A 27,016-nucleotide genomic window follows, 5' to 3' on the forward strand; every position below is an offset into this window, starting at 1 on the left:
AGTTACCCTTTAGGTCCTTTTTAAATCTTTCCCCTCTCACCTTAAACTTATGTCCTCTAGTTTTGGACTCCCTCTACCCTGGGAAGAAAAGACCTTACCTATTTATCCTATCCATGCCCCTCATGATTTTATAAATTTCTGTAAGGTCACCCCTCAGCCTCCAACATTCTAGGGAAAGAAAGTCCCAACTTATTCAGCTTCTCCCTATAACTCAAACCCTCCCATCCCAGCAACATTCTTGTAAATCTTTTCTGCACCCTCTCAAGTTTAACAACATCCTTCCTATAGAAGAGTGACCAAAACTGTATGCAATATTCTAAAAGTGGCCACATGAATATCCTGTCCAGCCACAACATGACACCCCAATTCTTACACTCAATGCGCTGACCAATAAAGGCAAGTACCAAATGCCTTCCTCATCACCTTGTCTATCTGCAACTCCACTTTCAAAGGCCTATGGACCTCGATTTGGAAAAATAAAATACACAGCTTACCAGAATGAATTTGTCACTCCTTTATCAATCAACAGGAACTTACATTTCAATAGCACTTTGCAGGAGCTTTATCAAATTTAACAGATAGTCACACAAAGAGATGTTCTGACAGGTCAGAGATTTAAGAAGCATCGTGAAGGAAAGGAGAGGGGGAGAAATGTGAGGAGGGAAATACTGACGTGTGTATCATGGTAGGTGGATGCACAGTCACCAATGACAGACCAAATAGTAAGGATAAATAAGAGATTATACAAAGGAACCTCGATAATTTTGCATTCAATTATCCAAATATCGGATTATCCGGCAAGATTGCAAGGTCCCGATGCTTTGCTAGACTATGCTATCCAGCATTCAATTATCTGGAATTCAATTAACCAAAAGAAATACTCCCCGCCCAGGTCTTTTGGATAATTGAGGTTCCTCTGTATTTAGGAAGAGCACAGGAATCTGGGAGGGTTTCCTAGATGGAAGAGGTTAGAGATAGGCAGGGCAAAACCATGAAAGGGTTTGAAAACAAAGATGAGAATTTTTAAAGTCAAGTAGCCAGTCTCGGTGAAAAGGTAAGCGATGGGTGAAAGAAACATGGTCCAAGGTAGGAAATACCTGAAAGCATTTTGGATGAGCTCGCATTCAAGGACGGTGCAAGGTGGGAAATAGGCCAGAGGAGTAGGAAAATAATTGAATTGGGAGCCAACAAAGACAATATGGAAGAGGATTTCAGCAGAAGTAAAGCTGACATTGGCCAGTGGCAGGAGATGTTATAGAGGTGGAAGTAGGGATGTTGGGCAGCACAGTGGCTCAGTGGTTAGTACTGCTGCCTCACAGCACCAGGTACCTGGGCTCAATTCCAGCCTCGGGCAACGATGTGGAGTTTGCACATCCTCTCCGTCTCTGTATGGGTTTCCTCTGGATGCTTTAGTTTCCTCCCACAATCCAAAAATGTGCAGGTTTGGTGAATTGGCCATGCCAAAATGCCCATAGTGTTCAGGGTTGTGCAGGTGAGGTGCATTACTCGGGGTAAATATAATGATAGGGGAATGGGTCTGGGTGGGTTAATCTTTGGAGGGTCGGTGTGGATTTGTTGGGCCAAAGGGCCTGTTTCCACACTGTAGGGATTCTATGATTCTAGGTTGCACCACCAATTAGGCTCATGGTTGACAATAGAGAGTAGAAAAATCCTCAGACAACTCTAGAGGTCCCACTAATTGACCACAAATCCAGCCAGGAATGGGCCACTGTCTGTCTGGTATTTGAGTACTACATGACTCATACAGGGTTGGCATGATTAACAATCTAGCACATGCGAGTCATGACACTCCCCAAACCAGAATTGGCCCAATTTACCATCTTTGCCAACTAGAATGAAAACTATAAACAATTCAATTCTTCATACAGTCCAATTTAATTAAAAATATTTCACCTTTCGCTCCCCCTCACCCCAAACTTTCTTAATATCTTCCCAGGACAAAAAAAAAGCACAATTCCAAGCAAACAAGAAGCAATAAACATGCCAAAAATGGAAATACTCATTCTGGACAATTGGAGGGAAATAAGTGAGAGTTGGTTCATCTTTTCTCTGGAAGCCATTATAGTTTGTCCAGAGTCATTGATAATGGCATCTTCACCAGAAGCTTGACCTTGAAGCAATGATAACACTTCATCAATTTAAAGCCATTCACTGCTGCTCCTCAGGAACATGTTTTCTGCCTCATCCCATCCCACCCCTCCACTCCACGCCCCCCGAACGAAATGAGTTTTCAAATCCCTAAGCAGTCCATTTTCTGCCAAAACCTCCAGATTAGAACCCTGACCTGTCTCTTGGTTTTGTCCACCTCTTGGCATTTGTTCAAAAGCTGTGTACTACTAGCACTCATCATTTCCATTGACACTGCCCTCAGCGACTGTATCTCTTCTGCTTTTTTCTAAAATCCATCCTGGACACAGCAGTGAAAAGAAAAATTGACAAGAGGAAGGGAAATTTTGATTTCTCGTTTCGGTTGATGATCTGGTTGATGCTCCTTGGTCTCTCTCAGACCTGTCTTGTCTCTGTGTGCATTCTCTCAGAAGTCTGTAATCAGCTTGTCGGATGGTTGGCTTTGTGTGTGTGTGTTTACTGATGTTGCTGCCTGACTCTTTATCCATGGGATTAAGTCTGGCCTGCAGATTACTAAACATCAGCAAGGTTCTCCTTTTTCGGAGCTGCGGATATCCAGAGAGTCGACTCATTTGGGCTGCTCTTTGATCGGTCTTTGCTGAGGGCAATAAAAGAAAATAAGTCATTTGTGAATAAGCCAACCTCGGAGTTAACATGTCTATTTGCAATAGTGCCTTCCAATACTAAGCAGCCAAGTCGAGTACATTAGGTTAGATGTGGGTGTTGCTGGAATGTAGAACTCTTTACTGAGTTGACACTGACAAAGACCAACCACATCATTGTGGGATCTGAATTCTTCATTAGTCAGACCAGGGCAGGACAGCAGATTTTACTCTCCAAAGGACAATGGTCAACCCAATTGGGTTCTATAGCAACTTGGTTATTGTGGGAATCATACTCATGTTCCCCACCATTAGTCAAGGTCTCTAAGTTATTAATCCAATAACCTTTCCGCTACCAATCAAGACAGACGAGAATCATCTAATAGCCCCTGCAGAAGGATCAAAGTGGGTCAAAGAACACACATTGTCTCCAAGAATGGACCCTGTGAGTTTTCACACTGCCCTTTCACCTCAGGGACCCAACAAGAAAGAAATTGACTCACTCCACCAGGATTTTAATGAATGGATCCTGAAGGCTTTCAATTCCAATCTGAACCCCATCAATCTCATCATATCATTTTGTCACTGAACGGACGCAGAATTGGCAACATTGCTCGAGAAAGGTTATGACTGTACTGTGGTGTTAAACGTCACACTGATTCAGGAATAGGGTCTCTTCCAAAGCTGTGGCAGGGTAGACCATTCAATCCACCCAGCTGTTTGAAACCACACTTGCGCCTGCCTGACCCAGATATTGGCTATCTCAAATTTAAAATCCTCCAACTCATGCATTCTCTTGGGGTTAAGTTCACTTTTGTGTGACAATGTTGAGAATGAATTGTCTTTCATCTGTTCTGATCATTATTTACATTGAAGTTCAAGGAGACATATAGCCCAGTCTAACATTCCTGGTGTGGGGTCCCTGCGATACTCACTGTGTCTAAGACCCTAAGGTGAGATCTTGTCTTCAGATGCAAATACAACATTCAATGCCTTTTTCTTTCAGAGAGGAGCAAGGTAATCTTGCCCCATCTGGTTTACCCACTCCAAATGGACTGCAAGAAGACAGCTCATCCCCAAGGGTATAAAGGGTAAGTAGGGATGGACAACAAATGTTGGACCAGCCGCATCTCCTGAATGAACAAACAATAATGAAAGTTCTCCTTTCTCAATAATTGTTCCATCATTGAAGAAGATGATATAGACATTCTCACAGTGTAGCTTGTGAGATTTTGCTATGGTTTCTACATCACAACAGTGGCTGCACTAATTAAGTATTTAATTAAGCATTTTGGGACACACTGAAAAATGTAGAAGATATACAAGTCTTGTGTTAACTGAAAAGCTATGGGCCGGAATAGAATCTGACCTCCCTAATGGTTGGTTGTCCAGCCACACCACATTCAGTGCAGCTTCAGTGACTATAGACTAATGTAGTTGACGTACCTTCTGGTCAACATCTGGATGCAGCAGGTTGCCAGGGCAACCACCAACAACAACAGCAGTGGAATTGTAGGAATGATGACGTACACCACATTGGGCATTATCCCTGGAAAACACAAATATCGATTCAAGAATTTCCATCAAGTCACGGAATCTGTAAGATTGCAAGCGACCTAAATTCCTCCTTCCACAACAACCCACACTCAACATCCACTGTCAATTAGTGATGAGCTAAGGTTTCAAAGACAGTCCCCGAAGATGGGTAATGTCAGGATGGGCTTTCACTCCATGGTTAAAACAAAGATCGGGATACCCTATTGGACACTCCAGATTAAGCTATGACCTTGTCAATGTGTGACAACTCTGTGTGACACTGACAAAAAGGTGTAAAGAATGTCACAGTGGTGCAACTGGGAGATGAATCATTTGGCTCATAATCCCATCAAGTAAGCACTAAATCTATGGCAGAACTAATCTGAGTGGTTGTATGCATTTTCCTTTAGAGGCACTGATATATTGCACAAAGCGTCCTTTCGAATCTATGCAATTTAGTTATTGATATGTGTGCATATGGAAAAAATTTATTTAAACCTGAATGGACTCAGGACTCGGTTCTGACACCAGCAAGAGTCACTGGACAATCATTAGGGGTGAAAAATTTGGAAAATGGTCTTCCAATCCATCAGTGGAGTATTAGACTCAACCAGAATTCAGATTCTAACCACCTCATTTAGAACAGACTAGGGTCTGAACTGTCCTAATCTTTGTGACTGAGTTCCACACATTAATTACTGGGATGCTAGAGAGTCCCAATGTGAATGCATGGTTCCACAGAGAAACCATTCTGGAAGGTGGCTGGGGCTAACACTGAAGACAATTCTGCTGTATGCGAGTAAGGTAACTGCTGTCAATCACCCCTTGTCCATAGAACAAAGATTCAAATATTGGCAAATAGAGTAATAGTGCTATGCTTCTAACTCCTTATCCTATACTGCAGTAGAGATAAGGATTCAGAGCCATGATAACTCATTGGGGCCACATTCTGATGTGATGCAAATCAGTTGTCCATTTTAAACCTTTCTGAGTTTTATTTCAGAATCTGGCCAAGTTGTCCATGCAGGTACAAGCTGAGCTGATTATTAGCCCAAATTATTGACATGAGGCCCAATTTCATGCTAGAATTAGGCTTCCACTACACTGGAACAAAACCAAGACAATTCTTGACCCTACTGACATCCAAACTCACAGATGAAGTGTTCGAATCACATATGGTGGGAATTACCTGATGATTCTGTCACAACCATGTGGTGTTGGTCATCAGCAGAGTTACTCGGTGGTTGAACCTTGAGTTCTGGGCCCGCGGACACATTTTCTGAAACTGGGGAAGATGAGAATCACTCTAGCTTACTTTTCACACAACAACTTCCAGGAGGAACACTCCTCTAAAATCAGTTCCCAAGATGACACAGTGGAACTGAAATTCTGGTCAGGATCAAAGCAGAAACTCAATAACAAATGAAGCAAATCCCGGTTCCACCAGCATTTGATACCCATTCTTTTTATCAATTTACTTCAGGCTGTATGATAGAGGGTGAGTTTGACACTTATTGCCCACCACTAAGAATTCTGAGGGAGGGCCAGTGGGATACCATACCCTTGATAAACCTTAAAGTGGTTTGCTTGATCAGGTTATCAGAGATTGAAGAGGACATTGGAATTTATGAATCATAAACACGGGTAGGCCACTTGACCCCTTGACCCTGCTCTGCCAGTAAATAAGATCATGATTGATTTGATTGCTCCACATTCCCATCTATGTCTTGACAAGCTTTCACCTCCCCCCACCCCCTTTGCTAATCAAGCATTTATATATCTCTGGCTTAAAGAAAAAGATTGAAAGTCTCTGCTTCCACTCACTTTTCAGAAAAAGAGTTCCTAAAATGAATGGCCGACTGTTGGAATAAAATTCTCCTCATTCCTGTTTAAATAGGAGACCCCTTATTATTAGTTCTAGAGTCAGCAATCTCTTTACATCTACCTTAGTAAGAACATTCAGGATCTTACAGATTACAATCTAGATGCTTCAAACCATTTTTTTCACACACGGGATGTGGGTTAGGCTAGGCCAGGCCAGCATTTATTACCCATCCCTAATTGCCCAGAGGACTGCTCAGAGTCAGCCACATTGGTGTGAATCTGGAGTCACATGTCGGCCAAACCAGGTAAGGACAACAGTTTACTTTCCTCAATGATGTTAGTGAGACTGACAGGGTTTTCCCCAAAAATCGGTGATGAATTAATTTTCAATTATTAGACTCTTAATTCCAGATTTTATTTTTATTTTATTGATTTCAAATTCCATCATCTGCCCTTGTGGGATTCGAACCAGGTGCCCAGAACATGACCTGGGTCTGTGGATTAATAGTGTAGCAAAACCACGACTAGGTCCTTGACTCCCCCTTGCACCCTTTGACCTCAGGAGGAGGACTAGCTTGGCGTTATTAGTACACTAACATTACCATTATGCCACCACCTCCTTCCATTAAGCACATTTGCATGGAATACAATGGTTGTAAAGATTGGAACAATGTCAGCCAGAATGTGAGTTCCCTGACTGGGGCTTTTAACCTGGTCTAATCAGGGAGCCCAGGCTGACAGAGCAGCAGGGCGGCTCAGTGGTTAGCTTCACAGTGCCAGGGATCCGGGTTCAATTCCAGCCACGGGTGACTGTTGGTGTGGAGTTTGCACATTCTCCTCGTGTCTGTGTGGGATTCCTCCAGGTGCTCTGGTTTCCTCCCACAAACCAAAGATGTGCAGGTTAGGTGGATTGGCCATGCTAAATTGCCCATAGTTGTCGGGGATGTGTAGGTTAGGTGCATTAATCAGGGGTAAATGTAGAGTAATAGGGTACAGAAATGTGTCTGGGTGGGATATTCTTCAGAGGATCAGTGTGGACTTGTTGGGCCAAAGGGCTTGTTTCTACACTGTAGGGATTCTATGGGATATAAACAAGTGTGTCAGAGGTCCTGTTCATTCTGAGAGCTGGGTGTGAGGAATCCAGACTAGTGTCAAGTACAATGCACGTATAAATAAAGGGTGACTTGGTGACGGGATACCAGCCTCTGTGGAGTTACTTCAGTTGTCACCCAGTCGGACTGTTCTGCACAGACCAGGAACTAAAGATGAATCTCCAGGAGAATGCCATGTGTATGAATATATTTGTTGGTTTATAATAAAAAAATCATTAGCAAAAAGACAGTTTGATACAGTTGGGAATCATTCATTCGAATAATGCTCTACTTGGTGAGGAGATGGCATTAAACAACAGAGAAATAGACCCTTCTTGGAGATTGACCGCAGCAGTGATTTTTTGCACATGGTCACGAGTGAAAACCACCAGGAGTATATCTAGTTGTAGCTGGATATCTGAGTCAGGAGCTTGGGTTCACATGTATACCAGATAAGGGCAGAAGCTTTCTTCTGAGAAAGACCTCAACATACCAGGGACTTCACAACAATTCAACAGTTCCACTATCACGTTCATCAATTCCTTTGGAGCTAAATTCTTAAACTGCAATGATGGGATTTGAGCTGCAAATTTGGATTATTAGGGGCAATATGATGGCTCAGTGGTTAGCATTGCTGCCTCACGGTGCCAGGGACCTGGGTTCGATTCCACCTTCGGGTCACTGTCTCTGTGGAGTTTGCACATTTTCCCCTGGGATTCCTCTGGGTGTTCTGATTTCTTCCTACAGTCCAAAGATGTGCAGGTTAGATGTATGGGCCCGAGTGTCCAGGGATTTGCAGACTAGGTGAGTTAGCCATGGGAAATGCAGGGTTACAGGGATGTGGTATGGGGAGGAGGGTTGGCTGGGATGCCCTTCGGAGGGGCGGTGGGGACTCAATGGGCTGAATGGCCTGCTTCCATAGCATTCTATGATTCTAGTCCAAGAGCATAAATACCACATCATCATAATCATCACCCACTATTGTACCCATGATCACAGCAAATCCACCACTGTACGCATCGCCCTGGAGTAGGGACCATACCACTTATTAGGGATGGGCATAAGTGATGGCCTAGCCAGCAAGAATCATATCCCCTGAATGAATTACAAAAACAGTCTTTCTAATATTTCCTGGGTAACATTTCCAGTACGTCAGAACTGTCTGAAGCTTCTGACTCTGCTCCAGTTTTACAGAGGGTATTGGGACTGTGAAAATTGTTCAAATTTCCCAGGTAACCCACAGAGTCAGTGGATTGGGACCTCTGAAGAGTCCTGAGACTCATCCCTGGGATATAAGTCTGCTCTCCATCAGCAAATTACTTCAAGTTACAGCAGGAATGAAAGACAAGGCTCCTTAAAAATAATTCTTCTGGGCAGAGTTAGCCTTTAACTGTCTATCAAAGCTATTCTTTTTTTGCGACTGTATTTTCCTAAAACTTGGCACGTTGACATTTTGCAGACTAACTGAGATTATCACACGTTGACCTTTAGAAGCATTAATTATTAGCACTGTTCTGTGTTATAATTTTGACAAAAGTATCTAGATCACCAACTATACAGTTTGGATTTCTCTGCCCTCTGTGTTTGTTATTATATAATAATGTGGAGGTGCCAGTCTTGGACTGGGGCGGACAAGGTCAGAAGTCACACGACAACAGGGTATAGTCCAACAGGTTTATTTGACACCACAAGCTTTCAGAGCGCTGATCCTTCATCAGGTCAGGTGAATATAGATCACCCCTTCAATAAATCATTGTGTCCCCACCACTCACCTCTGTGTGAATAAGTGTTGGCTGGTTACTTTCTGATTTTAGGACACCTACCTTTCCCTTTTATAAAGAAGGATTAACACCAGCATAGTAATATTGCACACACAGTGATAGCGGGGATACCAGGGCAGACATATCAACACTATCCGATTCCCAGGAGTGACGTACAGCTTGAATCTTGTCAGCCAGGAAGTACAGCAGCATTGCTGGATCCACATCCCAAACCAAACAGCCTTTCACCACAAGGTTGTTGGATGTCAAGAAGGAAGCCCTTCATCCCCTTCAGGAGGATTAACCGAAATGAGCAATGAATATCCATTCCAGCCCTACCATTGATGAGTATCTCCAGAAAAATAACCTGTTTAAAAGGAGTTCCATTGTGCATATTTCTGCCGCCTGGTCACCTATAGTGAATTCTGAACTATGGTGTAGTATCTTTGCATCTAATACCCTAACTCTGGTAAATACAAATCAATTTTTAATTTTTGCAAAGTGAAAACAGAAATTGCTGGAGAAACCCAGCAGGTTTGGCAGCGTCTATGGACAGAAAGCAGAGGTGATATAATCCTTCTTCAGAACTTCAATGCATTTTGTTTTTAGCCATCTATCATTTTGGGGAGAGGTGGTGTTCTAGTAGAATTAAGCTTCAGGAGTTGCAGGGAGCCTCCTCCTGATCACTCCGAACTCCCTCTTCATGTTAGTATGAGTCTACGTTCTTATGGAATAATGTGGAATGCTTAACTGCACTAAAGATGCTGTCAGAGTGCAACCTGTGGTTCGAATTGGTATTGACCCATGCAATTTAAATTATTGCAGTGTACAGTTCTGGTGGCCACATTACCAAAAGGATGTGAATGCTTTGGAGAGGGTGTAGAGAAGGTTTACGAGGATGTTGCCTGGTATGGAAGGTGCTAACTATGAAGAGAGGTTGAGTAAGTTAGGTTTATTTTCACTAGAAAAAAGGAGATTGAGGGGAGACCTGATTGAGGTCTACAACATCATGAAGGGTATAGACAGAGTGGATAGAGATAAGCTTTTTCCCAGGGTGAAGGATTCAATTATGAGAGGTCATGCTTTCAAGGTGAGAGGTGGAAAGTTTAAGAGGGATACACGGGGCAAGTACTTCACACAGAGGGTGGTGGGCGTTTGGAACACGTTGCCAGCAGAGGTGGTACAGGCAGGCACCGTAGATTCATTTAAGGTACGTCTGGATAAATGTATGAGTAGGTGGGGAGTAGAGAGATACAAATGCTTAGGAATTGACCGACAGGTTTAGACAGTACATTTGGATCAGCTCAGGCTTGGAGGGCCGAAGGACCTGTTCCCGGGCTGTAAATTTTCTTTGTTCTTTGGACAGAGGAGTTTCATGCAAAACAGACACAAGATAGCTGAAAGATAAACTGTGGATCAGCTCTCTCAGAATGCTCTGGGCATAACACGCCCAGGGTAGATGGTAGTGATGAAATCACTTGCCAAATCTCTGTCACTAAGAGCTGATGATCAAAATCCAACTTTAAAAAACAGTTCTGAGGAAGGGTCACTCAACCCAAAATGCTAACTCTGATTTCTCTTCATGGATGCTGCCAGACCTGATGATCTTATCCAGCGATTTCTGATTTTCCCTCTGATTAAATACTGTCATGAAATATGCAAGAGAATAGTCACATTTTACTTACCATAATCTGACTCCACAAGGTCTTCCGATTCATTGGTCAAGAGGTTTTCTGTCAACAGTAAAAGGAATGGTAAAATGGAGCACTCTTTTATCAACATCGTGATATTAAGGACACAAAACAAAATGCAACATTGTCCATATTAAAAGAACTGGTTATAGGAATATTAGTTCATGTTTATGGGATATTGTGAGCAGCTTTGAGCTCTTACCTAAGAAAAGAGATACTTATCATTGTGGGAATGCAGCACTATCTCCTGGAATGGCAAGGGTGTAGTTTGACGAGAGAGTTGGTTGACTGTGCCAGCACTCATTGGAGTTCAGAACACTGAGAGGAGATTAGATTAGATGACAGTGTGGAAACAGGCCTTTCGGCCCAACAAGTCCACACCGACTCTCCGAAGAGCAACCCACCCAAACCCATTCCCCTACATTTACCCCTTCACCTAACACTATGGGCAAGTCAGCATGGCCAATTCACCTAACCTGCACATTTTTATGTGCTGTGGGAGGAAACCGGAGCACCTGGAGGAAACCCACGCAGACACAGAGAGAATGGGCAAACTCCACACAGACAGTTGCCTGAGGCGGGAATTGAACCCAGGTCTCAGGTGCTGTGAGACAGCAGTGCTAACCACCATGCCGCCCACTGCTAAGAGGTCTTACTGAAATGTTCTGACTGGGCTGGGCTGAACAGACTAGAGGCAGGGGTTAGGTTTCCCCTGACCAGGAGCTCCAGAACAAGGGGTTATGGTCTCAGTAAGCCATTTCAGACTGAGATGAGGAGTATTTTCTTCACTGAGGCGCTGATGAGCCTGCGGATTTCTCTACCACAGAGGCCTTCAGAGGCTGCATCTCTAAATATATTTAAAAAGGAAAAATATATTTCTCAAGACTTAAAATGACAAAGGGTATAATGACAGAGCAGGAATATGGTGTTGTGATAGAGGATCAGACATGATCATGCTTAATCACTGAGTGGGGTTGTTTAAAAATTAACTCACAGGATGAAGGTGTTGCTGGCGAGGCCAGATTTCTTGCCCAATCCCAATTTCCCAGAGGACAGTTAAGAGTCAACCACATTGCTGTGGGTCTGGAGTCACATGTAGGCCAGACCAGGTAAGGATGGCAGCTTTGTTCCATGAAGTAGATTAGATTAGATTACTTACAGTGTGGAAACAGGCCCTTCGGCCCAACAAGTCCACACCGCCCCGCCGAAGCGCAACCCACCCATACCCCTACCTTTACCCCTTACCTAACACTACGGGCAATTTAGCATGGCCAATTCACCTGACCTGCACATCTTTGGACTGTGGGAGGAAACCGGAGCACCCGGAGGAAACTCACGCAGACACGGGGAGAACGTTAGTCACCTGAGTTAGTCGCCTGAGGCGGGAATTGAACCCGGATCTCTGGCGCTGTGAGGCAGCAGTGCTAACCACTGTGCCACCGTGCCGCCCACAAGTACATAGTGAACCAGGTGGGTTTTGCCTGACAATAGCTTCATGGTCGCCATTAGAAGTCGGGAATTAATAGTCTATTGAATTCAAATTCCACCATCTGTTGTGGCAGGATTGGAACCCAGGTCACTGGGATAGGACCTGGGTCTCTGGATTAACAGTGAAGCAATAATACCACTATGCCATCGCCTCCCAACTGGTGGCCTGACTAGCCTTCTGCTCTTTCTAACTTCGATGCTTCTGTTAGGCTTAATTATTGCAAATCTAGGACAGCTTGGTAAGTTTTATATTGACCAATATCACACGTTGGGAAAGGTCACATTCCATTGCAACAATAGATGAAGGAGAGGTGTAACTGGTCCTGCATCAATTCCTCAGCAGTAGTTTCAGCCCAATGGACCTGTCATACCTGAGGCATACTTGCAGACAAAGTTGTGCTTCATATTACACCTGTCGTCATTCCACTGATAGAGGTAGGGGCCTCCCAGGCCAGGCTGAGCGGTCAGTTGGTGATACATCACTACACAAGCCTCACTCCCACACGAAGGCTCATCTGCATACCAGTTCCTAGAATAGCAGGAAGTAGAGATGGTCTGATTATACCTTGCTTTCAGAAGGAGAAAAGAGAGGGCCTTATTAGAACAAAGCAGTAAATTGCTTGCAAAAGAAATTAAGGATCATCTTCAATCCAAACAGGATTCACATACAGTAGTAAACCTATTTAATGTTAATGGGTCAAAATCCCCTCCTAATGGCATTGTGTGTGTAACTAAATCAAATGGTCTGCAACAGTTCAAGAAGACAACTCACTACTAGTTTTTCAAGGGCCACTGGGTACAGGCAATAAATGCTGGCCCAGCCAACAATGCCACTGCCAATGACTGAATAAAGAAGGAATACAAGTTTAGTATTCAGCACAGGAGGACCAAGAGATTGGTTAAGGGGAGAATAATAGTATCTGACAGTAAACATGCAAGAAATGTAAAATTGGACCTTAAGAGCTTCTATAAACATGGAATAAAACTCAATAATTGGCAATTAAGCCTGCAAACATTTTTGTTTTTCTAATTGCGTGTTTTGTCATTGTCTGAAATGGGGTTCTCAACACCAGCTCCCCTGGGAGGCCACCACAGCTTAGCTATTCAGGAGGAAAGTTCAGAAAAGCCAAATACTGGACGCTGAAGAGCTGAAATGAAAAAGCAGAAATTGCTGCAGAAATGCAGCAGGTCTGGGAGTATCTCCAAAAAGTAACAGGGTTAACGCTTCGAGTCTGATACTGCTCTTCTTTGGAATCAAGGAAGGTAGCAGACATGCTGAGTTTCTCCAGCACCTTCTGTTTTTTATCCAAGGAAGCACTCTAACATGCAGAGATTTATATTGGTGTGGAATTCATAATGGGGGCTCTCTCAACTAACAATTTTAAATTGACCATCAATTTTGACTCGATAATGGTATTAAGCATTATGGAGTTAAGATCGGGTCAATTGAGCTAAATTACTAATAAGCTCATTTAATCTCACTTACTGACAGAAAAGCTCAAAGGTACTGGTTCTGCCATAACCCTATACTTACAGTAATGTTTATTTGCTTTTTAATAATAATGATACTGTGATTAAAAATGCCTAATTTATGAGGACTAAACTTTTTGAGTAGATAACATAGGTGATCTAATTGAATGTGTATGAAGATTAAAAGAATTAATAACATTCAGAAACCAATTCAGAAGGAGTCTAGAAAACATAGGGTTGATCCTCACCTTAACATTCTTGATTAAAACCCAACTTAGCAAAGAGCAACACCAGTGGTGGTTATAAACTGTTCGAAAATAAAATCAGTAAAATCACAAGAAACTCTGAATTGTCTCTTGAGGAAACCAGGGTTGATGCGGCTAATTATATAAAAAGAAACAATCAATGTTACACACACACACTGTAAAAGGATCACGTTCTTCCTCCAAGACTAGCTCTTCTGGTAGTACTCTCACTTCTCTGAGTTTAAAAGGTTGTGAGTTTGAGTCTCACTGGAAAAACTTGAACGAAAATCTTACTTAAAAGGACTTTGTGCTCTTGCTGAGGAGTGCTGACATATCTGATACTCACCACTAGAGGACACTGTCTGCAAACTTTTTGCGGCAAAGAATCAGCTCCCTGAAACGGAAGAGATTAGCATTGCAATCGGTTGAGAACGCTGGTTGGGAGCATTTTTGGAGATATCAGTACATGACACCCCTGTCCTCCCGACTAGGCCAAACCAACACATCTCTGCTCAGTGTCAACATCTATCCTCACCTACCCACAATCATCAGAAACCAAATATCCAATTGGATGATATTTGATTTTCATCAAACAGCCTTTTGTCAATATACAATATGTGCAGGAGTAGGCCATTCTGCCCTTCGAGCCAGCACCACCATTCATTATGATCATGGCTGATCATCCTCAATCAGTATCCTGTTCCTGCCTTATCCCCATAACCCTTGAGTCCACTATCCTTAAGAGCTCTATCCAACTCTTTCTTGAAAGTATCCAGAGACTTGGCCTCCACTGCCTTCTGGGGCAGAGCATTCCACACACCCACCACTCTCGGGGTGAAGACGTTTCTCCTCATCTCTGTCCTAAATGGCCTACCCCTTATTTTTAAGCTGTGTCCTCCGGTTCGGGACTCACCCATCAGCGGAAACATGCTTCCTCCCTGCACAGTGTCCAATCCTTTAATAGTCTTATACGTCTCAATCAGATCCCCTCTCAGCCTTCTAAACTCAAGGGTATACAAGCCCAGTGTCTCCAATCTTTCAGTGTAAGATGGTCCTGCCATTCCGGGAATTGACCTCGTGAGCCCATGCTACACTCCCTCAATAGCCAGAATGCCTTTCCTCAAATGTGGAGACCAGAACTGCACACAATATTAAAGGTGCGGTCTCACCAGGGCCCTGTACAGCTGCAGAAGGACCTTTTTGCTTCTATACTCAATTCCTCTTGTTATGAAGGCCAGCACGCTATTAGCTTTCTTCACTACCTGCTGTACCTGCATGCTTACCTTCATTGACTGATGTACAAGAACACCTAGATTTCGTTGTTCTGCCCCTTTACCTAACTTGACTCCATTTAGGTAGTAATCTGCCTTCCTGTTCTTGCTACGAAAGTAGATAACCACATATTTATCCACATTAAACTACACCTGCCATGTATCCGTCCACTCTCCGAGAGTTCCAGCATGATTCCTTACCATTTTTAGAGTGATTGCTCAGTACTTCCTTAATCCTTCACCAGGCCCCCAAGCACATCCTCTCAACTCCCTCCACCACTGACGCTCAGTAGCAGTGGTGTATACCATCTACCAAGATGCACTGCAGGAACTCACCAAAGATCCTCAGACAGCACCTTTAAAACCCACGACCTCGTCCATCCAGAAGGTCATGGGCAGCAAATACCAGCAGTTGCAAGTTCCCCTCCAAGCCATTCACTATCTTTACTTTTAATTATATTGTCTTTTCCTCAGTGGCACTGAGTCAAAATCCTGGAACTCTCACCCAAGGGCACTGTGGGTCAACCCACAGCAGGTGGACTGCAGCAGTTCAAGAAGACAGTTTACTACCACCTTCTCAAGGGGCAACTACGGGCAGGCATTAAACTTGGTCCAACCAACAATGCCACGAGTGAATTTAAAAAATGCTCAGTGAGGAATTCCACAGATTCACAACCCTTTGGGTGAAGATGTTCCTCCTCAGCTCAGTCCTAAATCTGCCCCCCCCCCCCCACCCCCCTTATTTTGAGGCTGTGACCCCGAGTTCTAGTTTCACCACCAGTGGAAACAACCTCCCTGCTCTTCTATCTTGTCCATTTCCTTCATAATTTTATATGTTTTTGTGAGATCCCCCCCCTCATTCTTCTAAATTGAAATGGGTACAGTCCCGGACTACTCAATCTCTCTTTTCATAAGCTAACCCTCCCAACTCCAAAAACAACCTAGTGAACCTCCTTTGCATCTGCTCCAGCCCCAGTATATCCTTCCTCAAGTAAGAAGACCAAAACAGTTGTGGTCTCACCTGATATTTCCGAGTGTCCGACTGAGTGAATGGTAAGAGAACAAGTTAAGAACCTTGAGATGCATCCTGGCCTGATACTTGAGTCAGGTGTCTATCAGAAAGTGGGCAGATGCTTTGCCATGTAAGGTGGTGCTGAGCTCCGAAGGGGCAGCGTTGAAGGGATTCATGAGGGGCACGGAGAGAATAAATAGACAAGGGGTGGGGGAGTCCAGAACTAGAGGGGAGAGGTTTAGGGTGAGTAGGGAAAGATATAAAGGGTACCTAAAGGGTCAACATTTTCGCGCAGAGGGTAGTCCGTGTATAGAATGAGCTGCCAGAGGAAGTGGTGGAGGCTGGTACAATTGCAACATTTAAAAGGCATCTGAATGGGTATATGAATAGGAAGGGATTAGAGGGATATTGGCCACGTGCTGGAAAATGGGACTAGGTTAATTTAGGATATCTGGTTGGCATGGACAAATTGGATCAAAGGTTCTGTTTCCATGCTGTTCATCTCTATGACTCTATGAACTATATTCTAACCATTTTATAAGTGAATCTCAATTGTGCCATAATAATGTGCTTTGCTGATAGTTACTGATGCCAACCTGCATGGACAGAGTACAGCAGTCCCTGACCAAGCAGTATGTGCTGAGATGTTGGTGAATAGTTACTATGAAGGATACCCTGTGAAGACACCAGCAGCCTTGGGCCATCACTCTGACCTTCAAGCCGGGACTTGTTGGCATCTAGCTTCTATCTGCATCTTGGCAAACGGCAAGCTGCTGAGGAATGAGGTGGAACGTTAATGCAAGCAACTCATCCCCACCCCTCATTAATGAGATTCCTGTCTAGTCATCAACATTACGCAGGAACGCCGGTTTTCATTCCGCATTGCTGAAAATCTGTTTTTTTTTCTTTCTCACTCCATTTACCTCCTCACAACAATGGAGAATGGGAAAATTCCACCCTAAAGATTTTGTCCAGTTGTATTCTGGTGCCCTTTCTCCTGGGTTTTCTCACAACAGAGGTGATGGGTTGTATTTTTGTTTAAATTCCTGGAGTCTCGTAGCCAGTACTGCAGGTTTAGCAACTGTAGGCAGCAAGCATTGTTGACCAAGGGGAGTCATTCCCATCCTCCAAGCCACTAAAGCCAGTTAATTCCACGGCAATGTCATTCCACCACTCCTTCCTCCACCTCACCCCAACAACTGGATGTTAGTCCATATTCAAGCACTGCGTGGGAACGTTTAATTGAGATCACATCAGCAACCTGAACCCCAGCAGAACCTCCCACCAAATGATTTCACTGGGGCATTCATCTCCACCATTGATTGGACATATATGTTAGATCTGGCCCACAGGAAACAATGTTACAGAATATAACTGAGCAATAAATGCTAAGTGTTTATATATGATGAGGCATTTTGATAGACTAATTGAGGAGAAGCTGTTCACACTGATGGGATTGTCACAGATTTAAGATAATTGACTAAAGAATTATCGAGTCATAGAGATGTACAGCACAGAAACAGGCCCTTCGGTCCAACTCGATTATGTCAACCAACTGTCCTAAACTAATCTAGTCCCATTTGCCAGCACTTGGCCCATACCCCTCTAAACGCTTCCTATTCACGTGCTCATCCAGATGCCTTTTAAAACATTGTAATTGTACCAGACTCCACCACTTCCTCTGGCAGCTGGTTTTTACATGAACCACCCTCTGTGTGAAAAGGTTGCCCCTCAGGTCTCTTTTAAATCTTTCCGCTCTCACCCTAACCTATCCCCTCTAGGCCTGGACGCCCCAACCCTAGGGAAAAGATCTTGTCTATCTACCCTATCCATGCCCGCCATAACTTTATAAACCTATATAAAGTCACCCCTCAGCCTCCGACGTTCCAGGGAAAACTGTCCCAGCCTGTTCAGTCTCTCCCTATAGCTCAAACCCTTCAACCCTGGCAACATGCTTGTAAATATTTTTTGAACCCGTTCAGGTCACACAACATCCTTCTGATAGGAGGGAGACCAGAATTTTACCAGAATTAGTGGAGAGATGTGAGGACTTTCATTTATGCAATGAATTATTGTTATCTGGAATGCAGTGCCTGGGGAGATGGGGGAAGCAATTTCAATAGTAACTTCCTCAAAGAAATTTGATGAAAATGTTTTAAAAATTGGTAAATATTTGCTGTAGGGAAAGAGAGGGGAGTGGGACTAATTGCATCGCTCTTTCTAGGATCCAGCAAAGAAATAATGGGATGAATGTTCACTTTTCAAGCTGTATGAATCTGCCATTAAAACACCTTTGCTAAGTCACTGATGGACCCACAACAGGAGAACACCCAAAGTCACAAGACAGTACATTCCAAACACAACTGCCTATACCTGAACTTGGCTGCACTTCCATCTGTCCACCTGTAGAGGTTGGGGCATCCACTGAAAGTGTTGTGGGACTGGCCCTCATCGCTCCTCCTCAGTCCAATCCAGAAATCCCCATCCGAAAGCCCAGAGCCCGACTTGGTGAGGTCCTGGAGGAGGCTCTCAATCAGCCGCTGTTCAGTGGCTGAGCGGATGCTGACAAGGGCTCCCCCGTCCATCTCACAAGCCTGACTCGCCTCCTCGAAGCCGATACGTCGGCTTAGGTCCTGGAAGTAGGCGATCTTGTAGCAGGGGTACTCTGGGCCGCCATAGCACACGGTCTGACCTGCAAGAAGGACAATTCACACCTCACGAACCACCTCTTAGAGCAAAGCAAAAAAAAATAAACAACAATCCATCACACTAGTTTCAGCAGTAACTCAGTGGGCAACACTCTCATGTGAGCGATAAAGGCATGGGTTGAAGCTTCCACTCAGGAAAGAAATATAGGCGGCTCCCATCCAGCACAGTGCAGAGGGAATGCTGAATTATCAACATTAATAACTCATACTAAACAGTAACTCTTAACAAGATGAAATATGATTCATCCAAGGAGTGTTATCAAAGTTTTACATCAAGGCACAGGAGAAGGTATTGGAACAGAGGGCAGGGTGAATACAGAGAGAATAATTCCTCTTATGGGAGAATTTGGAGCTAGGGGCCATTGTGTAAAAATCAGGGTCACCCACTTTAAACAGACATAGGTGATTCCTTTTACTTTCATGAGTGTTCGGAAATCCTGTTTATGGAAAAGTAGTGGAAGCAGAGTGCTTGCGTAGCTTTATGTCAGACATGGATAGATTAAATAAGGGGGTGAAAGGTTCACATAGAGTAGGTAGAAATGTGGATTTGAGGTTACAATCAGATCAACCATCATCTTATTGAATGGTGGAGCGGGTTTTATGGGATGTGGGTGTGAATGGCCCACTCCTGCTTAATCATATATTCATGTGAAGATCTGGACTTTAAGAGGGATCTTTAAGATGGAAAAAAAAGTGGATAGATTTAGGGAGGAAATTAATAGCTTGGCATCCCTACTGGTAGTGGAGTGTTCGAAATTGAGGAATTTGAGAGAAGAGCACTGAAGAAATTTCAGAGTGTTTGGAAGTTTAAACAGATAACTGATGTAGTGCGCAGCAAGGGCAAATTTGCCAAGAGAAGGGTAGTGTCAATGGAGTTTCTGGTGGGGTATTTGGAATGAATATGATGGTAGAGGGGTATCCTGTCCTAGATACGAGGCTTCAAGCTGAAGCCCAATCTGTCTGCAAATGCATTTTAAATATCCCACAGTCACTATATTCATTACCTCATTGCCACTGTGTATTCTATTCATGTACATCTTGCCTGCAGAACAAAACTTGTGATCAGTTCCATCCTGAGCTATTAAAAGCCACTATATAAATGCAGTTCCATCCTTTATGTGATCCCATCACAATTAATTAGGCAGCATTTCTCTATGCCAGGGTACAGGTGGTGGTTCCCATCTCCAATTGTAGCTGCCAATTTCTCCCTCACATCAACTTTATTGGTACTAGCCTTTGTTGTAGTATGGATTCAACTCCATGGCTCCTTGCATAGTCTAGCTTCACTCTCTGAGTGCTTCACAGGACATTGCAGGGGCATCTGTACATGGCATTTAACTTCAGTGCTGCACCTGTGCTAAGACTGTTTGACACCACAGACAGAACTGAAACTGCACAGCTTAGCTTTGGAATCTAAATATTGATCAGTAGAGTATCTTATTTGGTCAATTACTCAACATATTGCATCCACGCTGCCTCTTAACGTGCATTCTCTAAGAAGGTAGAGCGGAACGGTGGCTCAGTGGTTAGCAGCAGCCTTGGGTGACAGTCTATATGAACTTTGCACATTCTCACTGTGTCTGCATGGGTTTTCTCCCTGCGCTCTGGTTTCCTCCCACAGTCTGAAGATGTGCAGGTTAGGTGAAGTGGCCATGCTAAATTGCCCATAGTATGCAGGCTAGGTGGATTAGCCATAGGAAATGTGGAGGAATTGGATGGGGGAGCGGATGCTCTTCAGAGGGTCAGTGTGGACTTGTTGGGCAGAACGACTTGCTTCCACATTGCAGGCGTTCTATGAAGATTAACTGGATTATAATCAGGAGTAGAAACTTGGGCTGATCATTCACCTGGAGGTGTGAGCTGATAAGACACCTACTGCAAGCCACCATCTTCTGCGCGATCCTCAGCAGAGGAAAATCATGGACTACTGCACCGACACCCAGCATTGCATGGCATCTTTAACTGGGGAGATGCCTCAAAGTACTTCACGATAGCAAGACCCAAAATGAAAGGGTCTGAGACAAAGAGGGGTCCCATGTTGATGAATGATGAATGGTCAGAGAGGTAGGTTTCAGGTGGTGAGTTAATTTGAGATAGTATGTTATCACCAGCAGAGTTGGGGATTTGTGTCATGTATGTGGAGACCTGAGCAGTTAGTTCCAGCTAAACAATCAGTGCCGCACCATCAAAGCAGTACTCCTTGGAGAGATAGATTGAAACTACGGTCCTGCCTGCCTTCTCAGGTGGACGTAAAAGACCCCATTGTTCTCTATAATTTATTGTCCATCCTTCTTTGCTATATGATAGTCAGTGTTCCTCTTGAACCACAGCACTTCATGTTGTAAGCACCTAATATGGCCAAGTGACTCATCAGGCCATGTCAGAGGGTACTCAGGATGTCTGAGTGGATCACTTAATGCCCCTGTTTAATGGCTAAACAAGCCACTCAGTTGAAAGACATCAGCAATGCACAATAAATGCCAGCCTTGCCGGTGACACCAACATCCCATGAAGGAATAAAAAGAACTGATGTAGGACAGGAGGCACATTTAGGCTGGCAGTGGGCATGCTTGTCATTTTTCCATGCCTACCATACTTTGAGATGCAGGGAGGTGTCAATTGCATTCATCACAACTCTGTCCTCAAGGAAGCATCCAAACATAAAGGCTGACACAGCCAGGGCTTGGACCTAGGTTGGTATTGCTTTTCTGAGCATTTAATAACCGACACCAATGGCTGCGGCTCCAATCTTGTCCACAGTTTAGGATCAACTAGCTCAGCACAAAACCCAACCAGACATTTCCTTATCGATAAGTCTCAGCTCTTTACTGTCCCATTACTGGTATGTATGATGTATTATATTTCAGGATGAATTACTCTGGATATTACAGCCAACTTCATAACTACTCTGTCAGCGCTTGAACCAGCCATTAAAGAACTGTAAAGTCAGGAACACTGTGATATAACTGTCAATTTGTTAAAGCACCTTTTCCCGTGACTAGAATTTTACTAAAATTGCCAGCAAAAAAAACTGACACCTCCAGATATATAGCCAAATATGAACTCATGGAAAATTACAATCATTTTAAGTCTGCATTATTTTCCCTTCATAAATCACACCGACAGTTGAGAATTGTTCTGTTTCTTTTCAGTAGAAAGACTTAGCAAACCTTGCTGATTTGTGACAGATGAGAACAAAATCTATAAAATACCCTGATCCAACAGCTGCTGTTCCCCAACAGGTGAGAGAGAGGGAGATAAAGGATGTAAAGTAGAACCTCGATTATCCGAATGAGATTGGCGGGCAGTGTTTTGGTCGGATAATTGATTGTTTGGATAACTGGAAACAAACGGTAATTTATGAGTGCCTGTTATCCGAACATTTCTCGGTTATCCGGCAATGCACACCATAATGCCATTTAACTGATAACTGGATGCTGAGTTACCTAATGCTGTTTTTACGGGACTTTGAGATCTTGTTCGGATAATCCGAAATTTGGATAATTGATGTTTAGATGATCAAGATTTTACTATACCAGGGTGCAGATTATAAAGGATTCTGCTGAGTCTTTACACAGTTAAAAAAAATCAGTATGGAGGGAAATGAGAGTAAAAGCAGGAGCAAACAAGAGAAGCAACCCACCAGAAAGCCATGGACTGTTTTGATCAGGGTGAGGTTTGGAGAACTAAGAGTTACATAGCAGAAAGGAGATGGCAAGATAGTAACACAGACATAAAAATGCGACGCAGACATACAATTATGCATCCTTAGTGTTTGAGAGAAACTCATACGCATATCATAGGATAAATAGACACAGTACACACCCACACATACATCCATGGATGCATGCACACAGGTAGTGTCAGAAAAATGCACAGACGTTGAGTACAGACACCCACATGGATACACACACAAAGACACAAACATACAGATGCATAAACATACACATGCACACAGTGCAGTGAAAATGCATACTCTCTCATATACAGTTAGCTAGGCATACCATTGAAAGGTAGGAATGTGCAGGTACAGTACATTGTGCAATAGAGAGTCACATAAACACACACTCAGACAGTGACAGTGAGAAATTCACGTAAATGTATGCAACTCACTAATGACACAAATTAAAATGGTGTGGTGTTACCCCATATTGGTACATAGAACATACACATAAACATGGATTTACGTATATGTACATAAGCACATTGTAAAACACTGAAACGTGTAGCAATATTCCAAGTACCAGGACTTTCCAATTGTGTTGCCAACAGCTACGTCTCAGCCCCCAAAGCATTATGCAGAAAATATACATTCACAGTGTGACATGTTGCAGCCTACAGTGTTTCACTATCTCAAAATGCTTCACATTCATAAGACCATAAAAGCAGAAACAGGAACAGGTCATTCAACCTCTCAATCCTGCTCCACCATTACTACAACTAGGCCATTGCCTTCCTTCTTGTCACATGTGTGCACAAATTTATTGAAAAGTGTTGCTTATGTGTTATACACAGGGACATCATGCTCCAGCACCATCTTGAAACATTTAATATTGAGTAAGGTTTTATTGCAGTAGAGGTCATCTTTCTTTCTTCTTCTTGATTCTCCTCCACTGCCTGTCAAGTTACTGATTGACATCAGTCAGGATCTCTGTACTGGGTTCCAGGGTCTCTGTAACAGGCTCTGGGGTTTCTGTAACAGGGTCTGAGGTCATTGCAATGGGCTCCGGGGTCTCTGTACCGGGTGCCAGGATCTCTGTAACAGGGTCTGTGGTCTCTGTAGCAGGCCCTGGGGTCACTGTAACAGGCCCTGGAATCTCTGTAACAAGCTCTAGGATCTCTATAACAGGCTCTGGGGTCTCTATAAAAGGCTCTGGGGTCAATATTATGGGCCCCAGGGTCTCTGTAATGGGCCCCAGGGTCTCTGTAACAGGCTCTGGGATCTCGGTTACTGGCCTCCACTTCTGCTACCATCAGGACTGCCACAACTGGGCTGCCGCCATGATCTTGGGCATGTGCAGATTCTGTCCCTCTTGTTTCCCATCCAATGCTGCCACTGCTCACTGGGAATCTATGTCCTCCATCAGACTGTTCATCGATGCTTCCGGTGCTAGGGCTTAGCTGTGGACCTAGAGCCTCAGCTCAGCCTGCCAATCTGGGCCGGTGGAGTGGGGGGGGGAGGCGTAAGAGGTGGCCTGGGAAGTGCTCCTCACTCACAGGGAGACCCCAGGCTGGGGTTGAGCCATATCCAACTCATCACGGTGTTGCTGCCACTGGAGGCCTCTGAGGGAAGAAATTCTTCCTTGTCTTAAATTGATGCCTCTTTATTCTGAAACTATTTGATGAAGTACTTTCAAAATGCAAGCGCCACTTTTGAAACACAGCAGCCAAGTGTAAGCACAACAAGATTCCACAATCATAAATACAATAATAATGTGAGGGGGTAAAAGTGACTGAGGGATAAGTAATTTCCTTGCCTACAATAATAAATAGGGACCAAGAAACAATTCTTTGACGTAATGGAACAATTGTGAACATTAGTCTAACATCTCATCCTAAGGACGGTACCCATAACAATGCAATGCTTCCTCAGTACCACAGTGGGACAGTCATCACGATTGCTGTGCCCAGATCTCGTGAGGGACTTGAACTCTCAGAGTGCGCCCAAGCTGGTACTTGAGCTGGTAATGATCTCCTTCCCAAGCAAGTCACTCAAACCAAAATCCAGGCAAATGTTGAGCATCCCCAGTCGCAATGACATCGGACAATTGAAAGTCCAGATGGGACATGTTAAAGGCAGCTCAGATCGAAACCTCTCCTTTTGCTAAGTTAAAAATCACACAACACCAGGTTATAGTCCATCAGGTTTAATTGGAAGCACACTAGCTTTTGGAGCAACGCTCCTTCATCAGGTGATAGTGGAGGGCTGGATCATAAGAATTTATAGCAAAAATTTGCAGTGTGATGTAACTGAAATTATACATTGAAAAATTGATTGTCTGTTAAGCCTTTCATCTGTTAGAATACAGTGATAGTTTCACTTCTTTCATGTGTAAATCACAAAACCCTTTTTTTAAAAAAACGTTGCATTCTCGGGTTAGCTGTTAACAATGTGATAGCTAGACAATATGTTGAAGGTGTTAGCCCCCTGTGTTCTCTGTCTATGACCTGATGTTTAGATTGATTCGAACCTAAAAAGTGAGATAACAGAGTTTTACATAAACCTGTATCTTCCAATTAAACCTGTTGGACTATAACCTGGTGTTGTGTGATTTTTAACTTTGTACACCCCAGTCCAACACCGGCATCTCCAAATCATGACTCCTTTTGCTGGTTTACTTTTGCCCTCCGACCCCGAGTCACGCCGTGGACACATGCAACACCCCCTCCCCCCCTTCCCCCATGAATGGGGCAAAGGATAGAATCTCACTCACCGCTCAAAACCCGGGTGCTGGAGCCGCCGCCGAGAATCCCGCTCAGGATCAGCACGAACATCCGAGTGGACAGCACCTGGTGAGGGAGCATTGGGACCCGCAGCAGCGACCACACAGAGAGGGGGCCGTGCAACCCAGAGAGTCCCAGGGAAACTGGGCGCAGTGCAACCCAGAGAATCGGGGTAAATGGGACGAAATGCAATCCGCAGAAGCCCAGGAAAGCTGGGCGCAGTGCAACTTCGATAACGCCAGGGGAAAAGGGAGCGTGGTCCAACTGGAGGAAACAACTCCACCAGAACTGGGGATTCCCATGCAAACACAGAAGCTGCACAGCCAGTGGAGTTTCCTGCGGGGTTTTACTTTCAACTGAAGGGTTCGTGCGAAACTTGAAGCAACTTAAATCGGCGACGCCGCAAAAATAAAGGCTCAAGTGAAAGCCAGGGACGCGGCCAAACCAAAACTGCGAAACAACTGAGGGGTTTGCGCGGAGCAGAGTCAGGGAGCAGCCACAGACAGTCACTGCAAGTTGACAGCGACCGCCGTCTGATTCCACAGAGACACGGCACAGACAGGGGGCAGCCTCTAGAGCAGATTCCTCCTTTGCGTCTAACTCCAGCTCCACGCCCCCCTCCCTCCCTCCACCCCCTCTCCTCTCGTTGTCCGTAGAAAGTGTTGCAGGAAGCCTGGGAACGGAAGCTTTTTTATCCTAGAGACCAGCTGAGAGAGCATCACAGGCCATCAGCGTCCTCCTTCCTCTGCCCATTGCCAACACCTCCTCACCCACCCCCCTATAACCAGTCCCTGTCAAACCCCCGCAGCAAATACAATCCTGAGAGGAGGTTTGCCAACAGCAAACTTTATTTCCTATTGGATCCATTAGGGCTGTATTCACTGGAGTTTAGGAGAATGAGGTAGAATTAGGAGAATTTCCTACATAATGCTAATAGGATTGGAGAAGGTGAAAGCTGGGGAGCCCTGAAACAGAGGTCACAGTCGAAGGATACTGATCTGATTTGATTTATTATTGTCCCGTACACAGTGAAAAGTTCTGTTTTGCGTGCAGAGCGGGCAGATCGCACCGTTGGAAGTGCAGTAGGGCAATAGAACAGAGCGAGGAATACAATGTTATAGCTGTGGAGAAAGTGTACAAAGAGTGAGATCAACATTTCAATGTAAAATTTGTGAGGAAGGCCATTTCAGACCAGGATGAGGGAAGTCTTAAGACAACAGGGCTCAGGTTTTAAGGTGAGAGGGGACTGATACAAAAGGGTCCGGAGGGGCAATTTGTTCACACCGAGGGTGGTCAGTGTCTGGAACAGGCTGCCAGAGGTATTGGTAGAGGCGAGTACAATTTTGTCATTTAATAAACATTCAGACAGGTACATGGATGGGATAGGTATGGAGGCATACGGATCAAATGCAGGCAAATGGGACTAATTTAATTGTGAGAATTGGCTAGTATGGTCAAGTTGGGCCCAACGGCCATGCTGGACATCTTTATGATTCTAAAAATGCAGGCCGACACTAAAAGTTCAAGTGCTCATGCTATGGCCCTTTCCTACCTGCCGGATGATTGTAGATGGTGCCACGGTACTATTTTATGAAGAGTAGGCTGTTCCCATCAAAAGCCTAGCACTCAGTGAAAATAACTGAAAGCAATTATCTGTTCATTTATTACATTGCTGCTTATGGAACTTACTGTGTTTTGTACATTGCAACAGTGACCATGTATTGTC

General features: G+C 44.1%; 1 protein-coding gene across 1 annotated transcript; it reads right to left on the minus strand.

Annotated features, from left to right (window-relative positions):
• Window positions 1-499: 499 nt before the first annotated feature.
• chodl (chondrolectin) lies at window positions 500-25,906 on the minus strand. Its single transcript, XM_072585747.1, has 7 exons — window positions 25,281-25,906; window positions 18,512-18,830; window positions 12,512-12,669; window positions 10,647-10,694; window positions 5,476-5,571; window positions 4,197-4,299; window positions 500-2,746 (listed from the first exon to the last, which is right to left on the minus strand). Exons 1-7 carry the CDS (start codon window positions 25,369-25,371, stop codon window positions 2,662-2,664), a joined length of 900 nt encoding a protein of 299 aa, XP_072441848.1. The 5' UTR covers window positions 25,372-25,906; the 3' UTR covers window positions 500-2,661.
• Window positions 25,907-27,016: the final 1,110 nt, after the last annotated feature.

This window comes from Chiloscyllium punctatum, chromosome 15 (genome assembly GCF_047496795.1).
Source record: "Chiloscyllium punctatum isolate Juve2018m chromosome 15, sChiPun1.3, whole genome shotgun sequence".
Classification (NCBI taxonomy): Eukaryota; Metazoa; Chordata; class Chondrichthyes; order Orectolobiformes; family Hemiscylliidae; genus Chiloscyllium; species Chiloscyllium punctatum.